Consider the following 12,930-nt stretch of genomic DNA (forward strand, 5'->3'; position numbering starts at 1 on the left):
TATAAAAGGTGCAAAAAACAGGTTGGACCTCCCCCTAGTAATTTTATTTTGAATGAAAAACTTTAAAAAAACTAGTCTATATGTTTGGTTCAATTCAGAAAACAACAGGGAATCTATATTATAAGAAAAAAAAACAGTCCCCATGTTGATCCTCGCACACAGTTTCAGACCCTCCCACCTAGTTCACGCTCACCACATGTGAAGTGTACAAGTACATTCAGACTAATGATAGGAAAAATGTAGGCATGGGCAGAAATTACAATTTCTCTACATTTGAGAAAATCCTTGAATACATACATTCTTAAAAAAAACTGTATTATGATTTAGGATTCTACTCTACACAGCATCGTCAAACAAAACACACACACACACAAAAACAACAAAAAGACATGTGAATCATTTCTCATATCTGAACTAACCCCTGCATACCCCTGTACTAAACTGATTAGAAACTACCACCACTACGGAAACCCTAGAAGACAAATCTGTACAAACAACAAGAAAAGAGAGGAACAGAAAGAAGAACAAACGGCTCTGCCGCCTCTATGGATCAGTTGATTTCCTTACTTCGAAACACCACCGCTGCCGATCTCCCGCACCAGTAGCCGATGACAGAAAACAGGGTGCCTCGTATATTCTACTTGGGCCTGGGCTTCCGTGTAGAAAACCTCCCGGGCCAGACTTGCAAAGACCAAAAAAAAAACAAGGAATGTGCCGCTAGCGAAAGCCAGATGGGTCGCACACAGGTCGCTGCGAAGCTCTCCACGTCGACAAACCTGAATCGCGGCGCATCTTGATCCTTGACGGTTGGAAAAGTGAATGCGACCAATCTATTTCTCATCTGAATGAGTTTTAGCAAAACCCTTAAAACTTGGGCTTGTTGGGCGTTCGCCTGTAAGACAAGATTTGCAACGTTGGTAAAATAACATTTTCCATTAGCAAAACATTCGATGTACAGTAGCTGATCAAAACTGTAGTACGTCTACAAGAAAGAACCTGTCTACACAGATACACGAAACAAAGTTCAACTCTGGGTACACGCAAGCATGCATAGTAGCTACTGTATAATTACTAAAAAGAAAAGGTACAAGCCATCTGTAAAACACAATAATAATAATACTAAGTAGATATCTTATTCGTCTTCCTGTCGCCCTCCAACCACCGACATTTACATGTCTTAAGTCTCTCCACCACTTCACTCATGGCGGGCCTGTCATCCACGTCTTCCTCGAGACACTGCACCGCGATCTTGCCCACCTCCTCGAGGCACCCCTCGTCCTCCTCCCCACCAGACGCCACCTCCGGATCAAACATCTCCCTCACCGCCCCGCCCATGAAAGCCTTGACATAATCCATCGGCAGGCTATGGTTCCCGTCATACCTTGCCTTCTTCCGGGTCACGAGCTCCAGCAGTACGATGCCGAAGCTGTACACATCGCTCTTCTCCGTGAGGAGACCGGTCTTCATGTATACGGGGTCGATGTAGCTTTTGTCACCGACCACCCAGTTTGTGTGGTCCTTGTCGATCGACATGAGCCTCGACGTCCCGAAGTCCGACACCTTGGGTGTGAATCCCTCGTCCAGGAGGATGTTGCCCGACTTCACGTCTCCGTGGAGGATGATTGTCCTCTGGCTCGCCTCCGAGTGCATGTACCCGAGGGCAACCGCTGAGTAGATGGCGATATCTAGGCGTGTTTCTAGAGGAAGAGGGACCTTATCATCGCCATGGAGCACATCGTGGAGGCTCCCCCTGGACACATACTCATAGACCAGCATGGGCACCTCCGTCTCCACGCAACACCCTAGCAACTGGACCAGGTTCCGGTGGCTGATATTGGACTGGATCGTGATCTCATTTGCGAAGGACTCCTTCTTCCAGTCCTCATTGATGGGGATCGAACATTTCACAGCGACCCTTGAACTATCTCCTGCGCCGGTGGTTCCCCTGTAGACCTTGCCGAAGGCGCCTTGGCCGATGATGTAGCAGTAGTTATTTGTGATATGGTCAAGCTTCTCCTTCGTGAAGATCTCTATCTTCAGACTTTTGAGTAATTGTCCACCATTCTTATTGAACCGATCCCTCAACTTTCTTTTCTCACGTTCCATGTATAAGAATATTAGTAGCACAACGAGTAGTGCGGTTGCGCTGATTGTTCCTGTAGGCGGACAAATGTCATGATATTTTCTGAATTTTACACAATAATGAGGAGATATGTGTAGTAGCGGTTTTGCTCTTTATTTCATGACCTAGAAATAACTATGTCTAACTCGATGCAGAGGCCGAGGGTGTTCCCCTCTTTTCAAAAGAAAAGAAACTATGTCTAAGTTGTGGCTGACAACACATGGACCCAAAGTCCAAACGAGAAGAGATGAGGAAACGATCTTGACCCGATGGCTACCGACTGAAATAGTCGACTGAGCTATAAGCACTCATGTAGCCTCTCCTACATACTAAAAGGAACGTAATATTTTGTCGTCCACCTCGTCCTTCCTCCAACATCCCCCTTTCCCTGTCATCTTCTTTTGAGTGACCAAACAAAATATGTTTTCTTTATGTTAACATGCGGCAACACAAGGGCAATTATCTAGTGATTAATATAATTTACTTGTTAAACGGGAATATGATTTCATTGGGCTGTAAAAACAGTACTTTATGTTAATATGGTAGTTGTTAGAATGCCCAATTGCATGTACTCGAGTATTGAGAAAGTATATAGTCCATATTTACATGAGTGTGGATCTTAATTTTAAGCTTTGGAACTCCAGTGAGCTGTTTGTAATTAAAAATATATTAATAAGTTTTCAAACATATATGAAATATGTTTATGAGATTTTATGAAAAATAAATTCAAAGTTACCCTGCGCAACAATGCAAAGTATAATAATCTAAAATTAGCAGCAGGTGACATCTCTATCCATATTATGTATCACTATCGTCATGCACAATTTTTTCGTGCAGCTCACAAATAAACTCATCTAAATTTTGCATGTCCATACGTTATACTCAAATATACCTCAGGGTGTTTATTTTTGAAATTTTCAATCTCAAGTCTGCTCTTCAACTTCTGAAAAAAAGAGACTCACCTATCGCTGCTACTCCAGCCGAGGACACTAGGAGTTCACAACCCTTGGCACTTTTACCATCACCTTTTCGTCCAAGATTGCATTTACACTCATAATCGCCTTCTGTATCATGGCATGTCCCTTCATGGCAAGGATACATGTTCTTGTAAATTGTCGAGTTTGCAGATCTCCGTAGCTCGCACTCATTAATATCTGAAGATGTAAAAAACAGTGCATATTATCGGTCTAGTGAATATGAAAACAAATACAAAACTCATTAATATTTTTTTCATAAATTCTCTATTCTTGCAGATAATATATGAGCGCAATAAAATTTCTGAGAACCCAAGTAACCCATATGGTATACAGTATGCCTTCATATCCTCGCCCATCACAATTATGGGTTATGGATCACTTCCCTTTTTGCGGGCAATGCAAAATATTAATAGTAACACATACAATACGTAATTTCCTTCGGGAAAAAAACATAAAGAGTGGAGTGAAGTATACAAACTTGTGCATCCGTTTTTTATGTATGGGTTGCCAGTGTATCCCTTGGAGCAATCGCAGAAATAGCCGGGTGTTCCATTGCTGGCATTTACACAATAGCTCTGAGTGCTAACACAAGCGCCGTAGGAAACATTCTCACTGTTGCCACCATGTGGCACTGACGGGCATGTTCCATCCCTAATTGCCCAGTCAAGAACAACTGGAACAACAGGGCCGCTTCCAAATCTAGTGAGGAATGTCATATTCCCAATCAGGTCATTTTTGCTGAAACTATACCTGCTCAACAAATTAAACAATTAGTACATGTGAAGGTTGTTGCAACTAGAAGCGTTTGTACATAAGTCTAGACTAAAAACATGCCATTATCTGCCTACCGTGAATGATGGACCGGACTAGGATGCCACGACGCATTTTAAACGTACCGTGCAACACTATCCTGCCTCTCTTGCACGCAAGCATTACATCACCAAGATTGACTATGTTCTTACATGAAGCACCAAACATGAATCGGTTTGAGGATCTTCTTTCACCATATGTTTGTTGCGACAATTTCTTCTAAACAACTCCCTCTGTAAATTAATATAAGAACGTTTAGATCATTATTTTAGTTATCTAAAAACTCTTATATTAGTTTACAGTGGGAGTAGATCATATGGTTACAGGTTGTTTCGATATGATATATTCTGTCAGTAACTGCCAAGTTATAGTCAGTAGTAGTAGTAGTGATGTTTTAAGTTTCAGTTCCAGAAATATTCCAGCACCTACTAGGACCTTATAGGAATTCCAAGTCCGGTTATGGTAATCACTGAAAATGAAAAGCACACCTTACTAGGACGTTTAGTAATTCCAAGTTAGTTTGTATATGTTGATTTGAAAGGAATTTGTTGACGTACCAGCCTTTGGTAGCGACGAAAGCGTACTGGCACATGTTTTCAGCCACAGGACTTCTGCCTCGCCTGATCTCCCACTCCACGCTGACTTGGGTGAGGTTAGGAGTTAGCGAGGCCTGGCAGCAGCCGTGCCCGCTGCAGGGCGTGCCGTCGTCCCCGGTGTCGTTCACCCTGGCGCACGTCGTGATGCAGCCGGTGAGGTAGGGGATGTCGCTGCGGCCGTTGATCCTTGCCGTCAAGCTGCACCCGACCGCGGTGAACACGTTCTCGGACGGCGAGAGCAGGAAGGGTTTGGCGACATTGAGGGCCATACTGCTGGTCGTGTGCCTGGTCGCAGTGCTGTTGATCGGCAAGTCGCAGCTATAGGTCAGGTGGGTGTAGACCACCATCTGCGCCGTCTCCAGCGTGATGCTGGCGACCTTGGCTTCGCCGGTGAGGAGGCTCGGAGGGCTCGTCGTCTCGTTGCACGTCAGGGCAAAGTCGTCTGACAGGGAGCATCCAGTGCCGATGCCGAATGGGTAGGGGATCTCTACTTCCCCGCACTTGGCAGGGCAGGTTTTTGGCTCAGCCGGCGCCGGCGCTGGTGGCGGAGAGGGCACGCCAAACTCGGCGGTGATGGCGAGCAAGGCATGGAAGACAAGTAGGAGAAGCAGGGTTTGTAGCGGTGTCATAGCTAAATTGCTTTGGACGCACGGCCTCCTATGATATCCATAACTATACCCATATATATATAGAAAACACAAACTAACATGAAAGTTGAGTGAGCAGATGTCGTGGAAGACTTGGGAGCTATAGTATTCCACAGTCCGTCGAGCTACTAATTCTATTCCACAGCACTCGCCTGGCTGATCGCTTATCTTGCTCAATATACCAATCATCGACAGAGGTTTTTCTAGGGGTGTTCATCGACAGAGTTTTCTTAGGGGTAATCATGGACAAAGGTGATGGTGCACCAAAGTTCTGTAGTAGCCCTGACGGCCCACCTGGATAGTGTGACGTTGGCAAATCACCAAAAATGATACTTACCCCTGAAAACACCAGAAATAAAGATACTTTTGCCTGAAGAAACCCAGAAAAGATACTTAATTTGATTCTGTTTTGTGATGACGACATTGTCGTTTGAAGAACTTGAGTATCCCTTTTTTTTCCACAAAGGAATGTTGCGATAACATAGTTTTCTACTTCTTTTTGAGTGCTTGGTTGGGTCGTCGATGGTGATGGACATACACTGCGTGACAAATCGACATCATTAATTACTTATTTCATTTGATGCAAACTGAACGGTTGGTGGATGTGCTAACCCACAAACCCAATAATTAAGGACTCACAGTGTGTGTCTTCTCGAAATTGTGGTGACATAAGTGCAATGACGTATGTGCGATGATATATGCTAGTAGTCGTCTCTGCGTTAGCTTGACTAGCAAAAATACCCGTGCGTTGCAACGGAAGGCAAAAATATTATACCACAACCAAATAAATATGGCTCAATACCCTAACATATCAAATTTTGCCGATTGATGCCCACTTATCTTTTTGTGAAATACATGGAGAATTTTTTACTCAGCAGACATTTTTTAAATCAATGATCTTTTTTGAAATGGAGTACAAATTTTGAAATTTGCATTTTTTTGAATTGGTGTGAAGATTTTTTAAAATTTTGTAGACATTTTCTTTGAATTCACAGAAATGTTTTTAATACATGATCATTTTCAAAATCATGAATGTTTTATATTTGCTGAATATATTTTTCGAAATTTGTGAATTCTTTAACAATATCGGAATAGTTTTTTTCAAATCATCTGAGAAGTTAAACAAATAAATCTTGGAAGAATCTTCACACTTGTTTATTGTTTTACCACGAGAGGAGTGCCCATTTCGACTTGACCAGAGCACAGATTGCCTAAAACTAAAATTTACTGCATAGTAAGCTCGGAAGCTACCTTAACGACGTTGCGATGCTCGAGGCGGTACAATGTGACAATCTCCGTGTTGAACTGCTTCTCGAGCTGGGATGCCAGCTCTTCGTGTTGCTCAGCGTCAAGCTGCCTGATGAGCTTGACAGCAACGGGCACCTCCTTGTAGATTCCATGAAACAGACAGCTGTGCGTCTCGGACGCGAACTTGTGCCCGATGAGGAGTTGCTTGCGATCCACCGTCCAATCCTCGAGCACCTTCTCCGCGGCCGCCGCGGCCCTTTCGTCAACTTGGGCGGCGCCTTCAGTGGCGCATCCACCGGCGACGCGCGCGGCTGAGACCATGATTTCCGGCGCGGCGGCGGCGGCGTGGAGAACCTCTTGCTGGCTGACTTGGCCTCCTTGAACATCTCAGGCACGGCCCCCCTCGCCCAGCCGTCGCGCCGCCGTCGATTGGATCTGGCGAGCTCGCCGTTGCTCCCGCCATGCCTCCTCGCCTCAGAACATGTAGGGTCTTTTTCATAAAAGTGAAACGTTTTTTTTTCGCTTAAATAGGGACTGCGGGATTAATTACCATTAAATAGAAGGACTTTTTTGTAAAAGTGTCACGACGACGGACGACAGAAACAATAGGTGCTTTATTATTAGGAAGAGATAATTCATTGTCTGGAAAAAAAACTTTCTTGAACAGTTGGACGGATAAGTGGGTTTAAGAAACGAGCTTAAACGGCACTCCGTTTACACCGTGAGCTAGCACAGAAGCTCAATATATATATTTTTTTGTTGCGGGTAAAACAGAAGCTCAATATTTAACGATGCATAGTTTGTGTCCCTTTCAAAGCTATGGTGACATGAGCTCAACAAGATGAAATATATGCGTGTTTGTTAGGCAAGTTCCAGTGGTCATCCCTTACTTGTAATCTCAAGGACTAGTATAAATCCTTTTTACAGGCCAAGTATTAATACACTAAATCTTACTTTTGGTTTAAGTTCATGCGAGTCTAACTAGATAGTGTGTATAAATTTAATTAACTATTTGTTGGATTGTCTAAAGAGATGATATACAACATAACAGCGTCTAGAGGAACTTGCACCGGCCCTCTATGCTAGAATTCCGCAGCACGCGAAAACATCTCAAACTGTCCATGAGGCATTGACTATGGGAACCTGAGCGATGGACGTTGGCCCAAAGTAGAAGTTTGACGCGCTACAAGAGTACATGGAAGTATGGAAATGGATTGACAGAGTTGAACTCGGCGAGGAGATACAGACACCATTATGTGGTCACTGGAAAACGATTCCCAATTTTGGGTTAGATTCGCATATGCCACCAAGCTTTCAGGGAAAGAGGCGACGCCAACCATGAAATTCACATGAAAATTGAGGGCTCCTCTACAATGCTGTTTCTTCTTTTGGCTTGCCATGAAGAAACAAATGCTGGACCATAGACTGACTTCTCCGACCAGGATTACCACACCAGGGCGCCTGCCTGTTCTATGTACAAGTACAACAGCAGGAAACACTTGACCACATTTTGCTGACTTGTATGTTTGCGAGGACCATATGGAGGACGTTGCATAGCTCCCGATAGGCGGTAGGCAATAATGGACACCAACAGTAAATGACACTCTTTACGATACACTAGTAGAGAAACGGGCATTAGTCCCGGTTGATATGGGTCTTTAGTCTCGGATAATCAAACGGGACTAATAATTTGGGACTAAATCCACCCCCTCCTTTAGTCCCGGTTGACCACGACCCGGGACTAATGCCCTTCCACGTGGCTGACAGCGTACTTGCAGGCATTAGGTGTAATGGTATTCTCCGTCGAGAGCTATGACCTCCTCAAGCAAAAATCCTGTCATTTCTTCTTGAAGTGCTCGTATGCGGTCATTTGCTACGAGACTATCCTGCATCTGCATCATGTTTAAAGAAAAACCAATATGAATATATTACTTGTGTGTATATATTAGACCATGACAAAAAATTGTGAATAGTGTGTACATATCCAAAGATGTCATTTATCTCTGCGCCGTTTGGTCTTAAAACGAATGTTCTCGCAAACATAGTATGCACCTAGATTAGTCCCCTGTTCCTTCTGCATGCACCTTACTGGATGTGTTTTGCTGGAACCTTACTACATCAGGTTTTTTCACAATAGACTCTATGTAGAACGCTCACGCATGCTGAGGTACCAGTGAGTAATAATAAAAGAATATGAAAGTCAAAGATTTCACTAAGAGTTAAAAAATTTATGTGGTATCTTCGTATGGGAGTTGTTCTAACCAAAGACAACCTTGCACGTGCAACTGGCAAGGGAGTAAGACATGTTGTTTTTGTACTCATGACGAGACAATCACACACCTATTTTTCCAATGCAAGTTCGCATGCTCTACGTGGTCAGTCATCGAAATAGCGTCAAATTTGTATCCGCCTACAAGTGTTGACAATATATTTAGTCACTGGTTGGACGGTATACTTAATAAATTTAAAACCTAATAAGGGTGGGAGCGTATGCCTTACTACGGTCGCTTTGGCTATGTAGAAATGATTTGGTTTTTAATGACAAAAATGTTTGTCCTCTACAGGTTATTTTTCATTCTACACACTTGCTTCGTACGTGGTCTACGCTACAACAAACGGAGTACCAATCGATGTTCAAGGCTTTGTGTATGCGGTTGGAGCAGGTGGCTACGGAGGTTTTTACCCAATATGAGTGACAGCATAATCTCCGGATCGGTCTATCATCGCTTTCAACATAGACATAGTGTCAGTCTATAGGACTTTACTATTGTTGATTTGTTTTTTTCTTTCTTATTATTAGACCTTTGGAGTTTGGCTGTATGCATCCTAGTTATGTAGAGATCAGATGTTAATTATAATGCTACGTATCCGTTTAATGCTATATTTTAAGATAGTAAATACTCCTTTATTCAAAAAGGCTATCCTCTTGGGGATTCTTGTGAACTGTCGGGAAATCAATCATTAGACACATTTTCCGCGTGGCCGGACAGACATGAGATTTGTATTCCTGCACATTGGGTCTACATAGCATCGATCAATGATGCTTGTCCACACACCCGAGCACAGTCACTCCGTGTACCTATGCCCGGGCTGGGAAAGCAAATTATTGCCGAACAATCTTGCAGTCACACTATAGTCTCCGTCTCATTCTTGCTCTACCTTTGCGCGCACCAATCATCGACGGCAGCAAATACTTGCACTCAAAAGGGTTCATATTGTACGAGCATTCTCAAGGACGACACTTTGCGTAGAAAGCTCCCAAGCACCGGCTTTGGTCCAGGCGATGAAATAATTTTAATTCCGGTTCTGTTATGAACCAATACCAATGGATGCATCAGATTCGGTTCGTGAGGTCAGTGCGTCGGGCGGGTCAGGATCCCGTTTTGTTTGACCCCTTTATTCCCGATTTCAGACACGAACCAGGATCAATGGTCCTCGTTCCTGACGCAACATCTTTAGTCTTGGTTGGTGGCTGTAACCAGGACTAAAGGTTAGTCTTCTATCCCGGTTCTAACTACCAACCGAAATCAAAGTGATGCCTATATATATCTTTGTTTGTGTCCACCATCTTCTCTGTTTTTTGACCGTGTGGAAGGTATGCATGTCCTGCTCTGTTCACCGTTCTATATATGCACATGAGGTGTTCATTGAAATGCTTAAACCACACTTATTTGATCTCTGTTTGGTCGATCGTGTGCAACGTAAACCGGAACAGACGCTAATACACTTGGACAACAAACACATGCGGGCTTAATATTTTCTTTTAAACAGAGGCAAAAGGCTTTAAGTTTTGCTTCGTCTGTAACGGGTTTTCGGATGTTGCTGCAACCCACCTCTCGCCATCTTTTCTTCGCCTTTATCTGTATTGCTGCTAGTGAGAACTCTGTATTTTCGCTAAGAATATAAATGGAAAGGAGATGCCCAGTTGGAGAAACAGGCAAAAGGCTTACTTCATTCATTAATTAAGAATAAGAGTTTCGGGTACATAACACCGGCTCCACAACATAAAGGGTGTTTGGATACATTTTAGTTTCATAACTAAAAATAATGAAACTAAAACTTGCTAGTTTCATCCATGCTTGGATCCAAATACTAAAGAGACTAAAATCAAGTTAATGAGTATTTATTATCCTTCAAACCCTTCAATCCAGAACTCATATATGTTAAAGGAGAGAAGTTAACTGAGGAGAGAGATGACTAATCCATATTTTAGTAGGGGTGCTTCTGACTAATTTTTTTAGTCTCAAGACTAGTTTTAGCCCCTCTTTAGTCAGGGATGCTTGAAACTTTAGCCTCTTAAAAAGACTATTTTTAATCAGACTAAGAGGGTGCTTGGATCCAAGGGACTAAAACTAATCTGACTAAAACTAGTCTCTTTAAGAGGCTAAAGTTTCAAGCACCCCTGACTAAAGAGAGGCTAAAACTAGTATTGAGGCTAAAATTTTTTAGTCAGGGGTACCCTTACTAAAATGTGTATTAGTCCTCTCTCCTTATTTAACTCCTCAGACGAGTTCTGGATTAGAATGTTTGCAGGATAATAAATGTTCATTAACTTGATTTTAAATTTTTTTAGTATTTAGATCCAAACATGAATGGGGCTAGCAAATTTTAGTCTCGCTACTTTTAGTTATGAGACTAAAACGTATCCAACACTCTCTAAAATAAGTCCTTGCATCCAAGCAGCCTCATAGCCGGTCAGATAAAGAGACATATATTGATTACTCTAGAGCATGATGATGCTCAAGTGGCTAGCTCCGCGGCGACCCAAAAGTTGGCCTCGTTCAGAATAAGATTGAGCATGTAGTATGGTGTGTGTGTCTGTTTCTTACTAAACACTTCAGCGTGTCTCTCGTTCCAAATAATTTTACAGACAAACATAGTGGAATGGCTCAATAATTAAGGACGCATGGTGCGCGTCTGTGTCAAAGCTGCGGTGGACCCGACACAGGCTCGCTGGTATGACGCACATCATGTGTCGTCATGCATTTTATTATTCGGTAACAGCCGAATCAGAGGTGAAAGTGATGGCACACTGATGAGCTTGTCGCACATTGCTTTGCATGTCAATCACTAGCACTAGCAGGGCCTACTAATTATCTATTCCCTGAGTTATCACCATATAAACTTTTCTTTTTCAACACACAAATCAGATGAGAATCATGAGATTTTTTCTTTTAGAAAAGGAGGATTACCTCCGGCCTCTGCATCAGAGCGATGCATACGGCCCCTTTATTAAATAAGTGAACGGAGTGCGGTTTCACAAAGTCTTGAACCAATAAACAAAAGATTGCAAATAAGATCAAAAGTGCCACAAACGACAAAATAGGCTTAGATGTCTACTCATCTATTTTATTAGTGGACTGCCATCCAAACAGGTTGAAGATATCCCGCGCTACCCTCTCCCATCGGGTAGACCCAGTAACCAAAGGCTCCCTGGTTTCCACAGGAGTGAGTAATGACCAGGTACGGATCGATGCAGCCGCTCTGTGTAGTACCTGCAAAATATGTACATCTGTCAAACACCACATCGTTCCTACAGTTCCAAATAGCCCACAAAAGTGCACAAACTCCAATGTCAATGTGTCTAGCAATATTCAAGTGAACTCCATCTAGCCACGTCCCAAATAACATGTCAATGATGTCCGAAGGTGTAATATTAAAGGCTATTCGAACAGTCTGCCAAAGAACTTTCGTAAGAGGGCATTGGAGAAAGAGGTGTGAAATATTTTCCTCGTTGTCACAGAAACTACAGGTAGTACTACCCTTCCAATTTCGTTTAGCCAGGTTGTCCTTTGCTAGAATCACCTTCTTGTGTACAAACCACATGAAGACCTTGATTTTTAAGAGAACCTTTACTTTCCAAATATTTCTAGATTTTGGGATAACACTCGTATTAATAAGATCAAGATACATGGACTTAACTGTGAAAACTTCACTATTTGTTAGCTTCCAACGCACCCTATCGGATTCGTGAGAAAACTGTATGTCCATGAGTCTTCTATCTAGGTGAAGCCATGAGAATCATGAGATGCCCCTCAAAGAAAAAGAAACTCAAATCGGACATTGTCTTCTGAACTAATCCACACAATGAGAGAGTTTTTGAGGACAAATCACCCTACTGGGCACTGCTTTCGAGTTGTTTAAGGCGGGGCCTAAGTACTATGAATCTGTGTTTCTGTAGATTTGGTGTTTAAGGGTGGGGCTTAGTGCTTTTGAATCTGATTTTATTGTCCTTCTAATCCTGTTTGTGTGAGTTGTATATAAGATTTAAGAGACAACACTTTGGAATATGGGTATGCTCGTGATTTAAGAGACAGCACAAGGATGTCGCGATGCAGACTACAATGGTACTGTAGAATTGAGGTATTGCGTCTGACATGTTATACACTTGGATTATACCATGGTAGTCTGCATCGCGACATCCATGCTCCTGTCACGGACCTAGGGAAGGCAAGAATAAAGTTAATTGTCAAATACGGGAGTATATTCAGTTTAACACATCGGGCACGGTTGATACATAGCCTAAGATG

General features: G+C 42.7%; 1 protein-coding gene across 1 annotated transcript; it reads right to left on the reverse strand.

Moving 5' to 3' along the window:
* Nucleotides 1-353: 353 nt before the first annotated feature.
* On the reverse strand, nt 354-5,284 carry LOC123424491 (wall-associated receptor kinase 2-like). Its single transcript, XM_045108110.1, has 4 exons — nt 4,467-5,284; nt 3,578-3,849; nt 3,085-3,276; nt 354-2,156 (listed from the first exon to the last, which is right to left on the reverse strand). Exons 1-4 carry the CDS (start codon nt 5,132-5,134, stop codon nt 1,120-1,122), a joined length of 2,169 nt encoding a protein of 722 aa, XP_044964045.1. The 5' UTR covers nt 5,135-5,284; the 3' UTR covers nt 354-1,119.
* Nucleotides 5,285-12,930: the final 7,646 nt, after the last annotated feature.

Source organism: Hordeum vulgare, chromosome 2H (genome assembly GCF_904849725.1).
Source record: "Hordeum vulgare subsp. vulgare chromosome 2H, MorexV3_pseudomolecules_assembly, whole genome shotgun sequence".
Taxonomy (NCBI): domain Eukaryota; kingdom Viridiplantae; phylum Streptophyta; class Magnoliopsida; order Poales; family Poaceae; genus Hordeum; species Hordeum vulgare.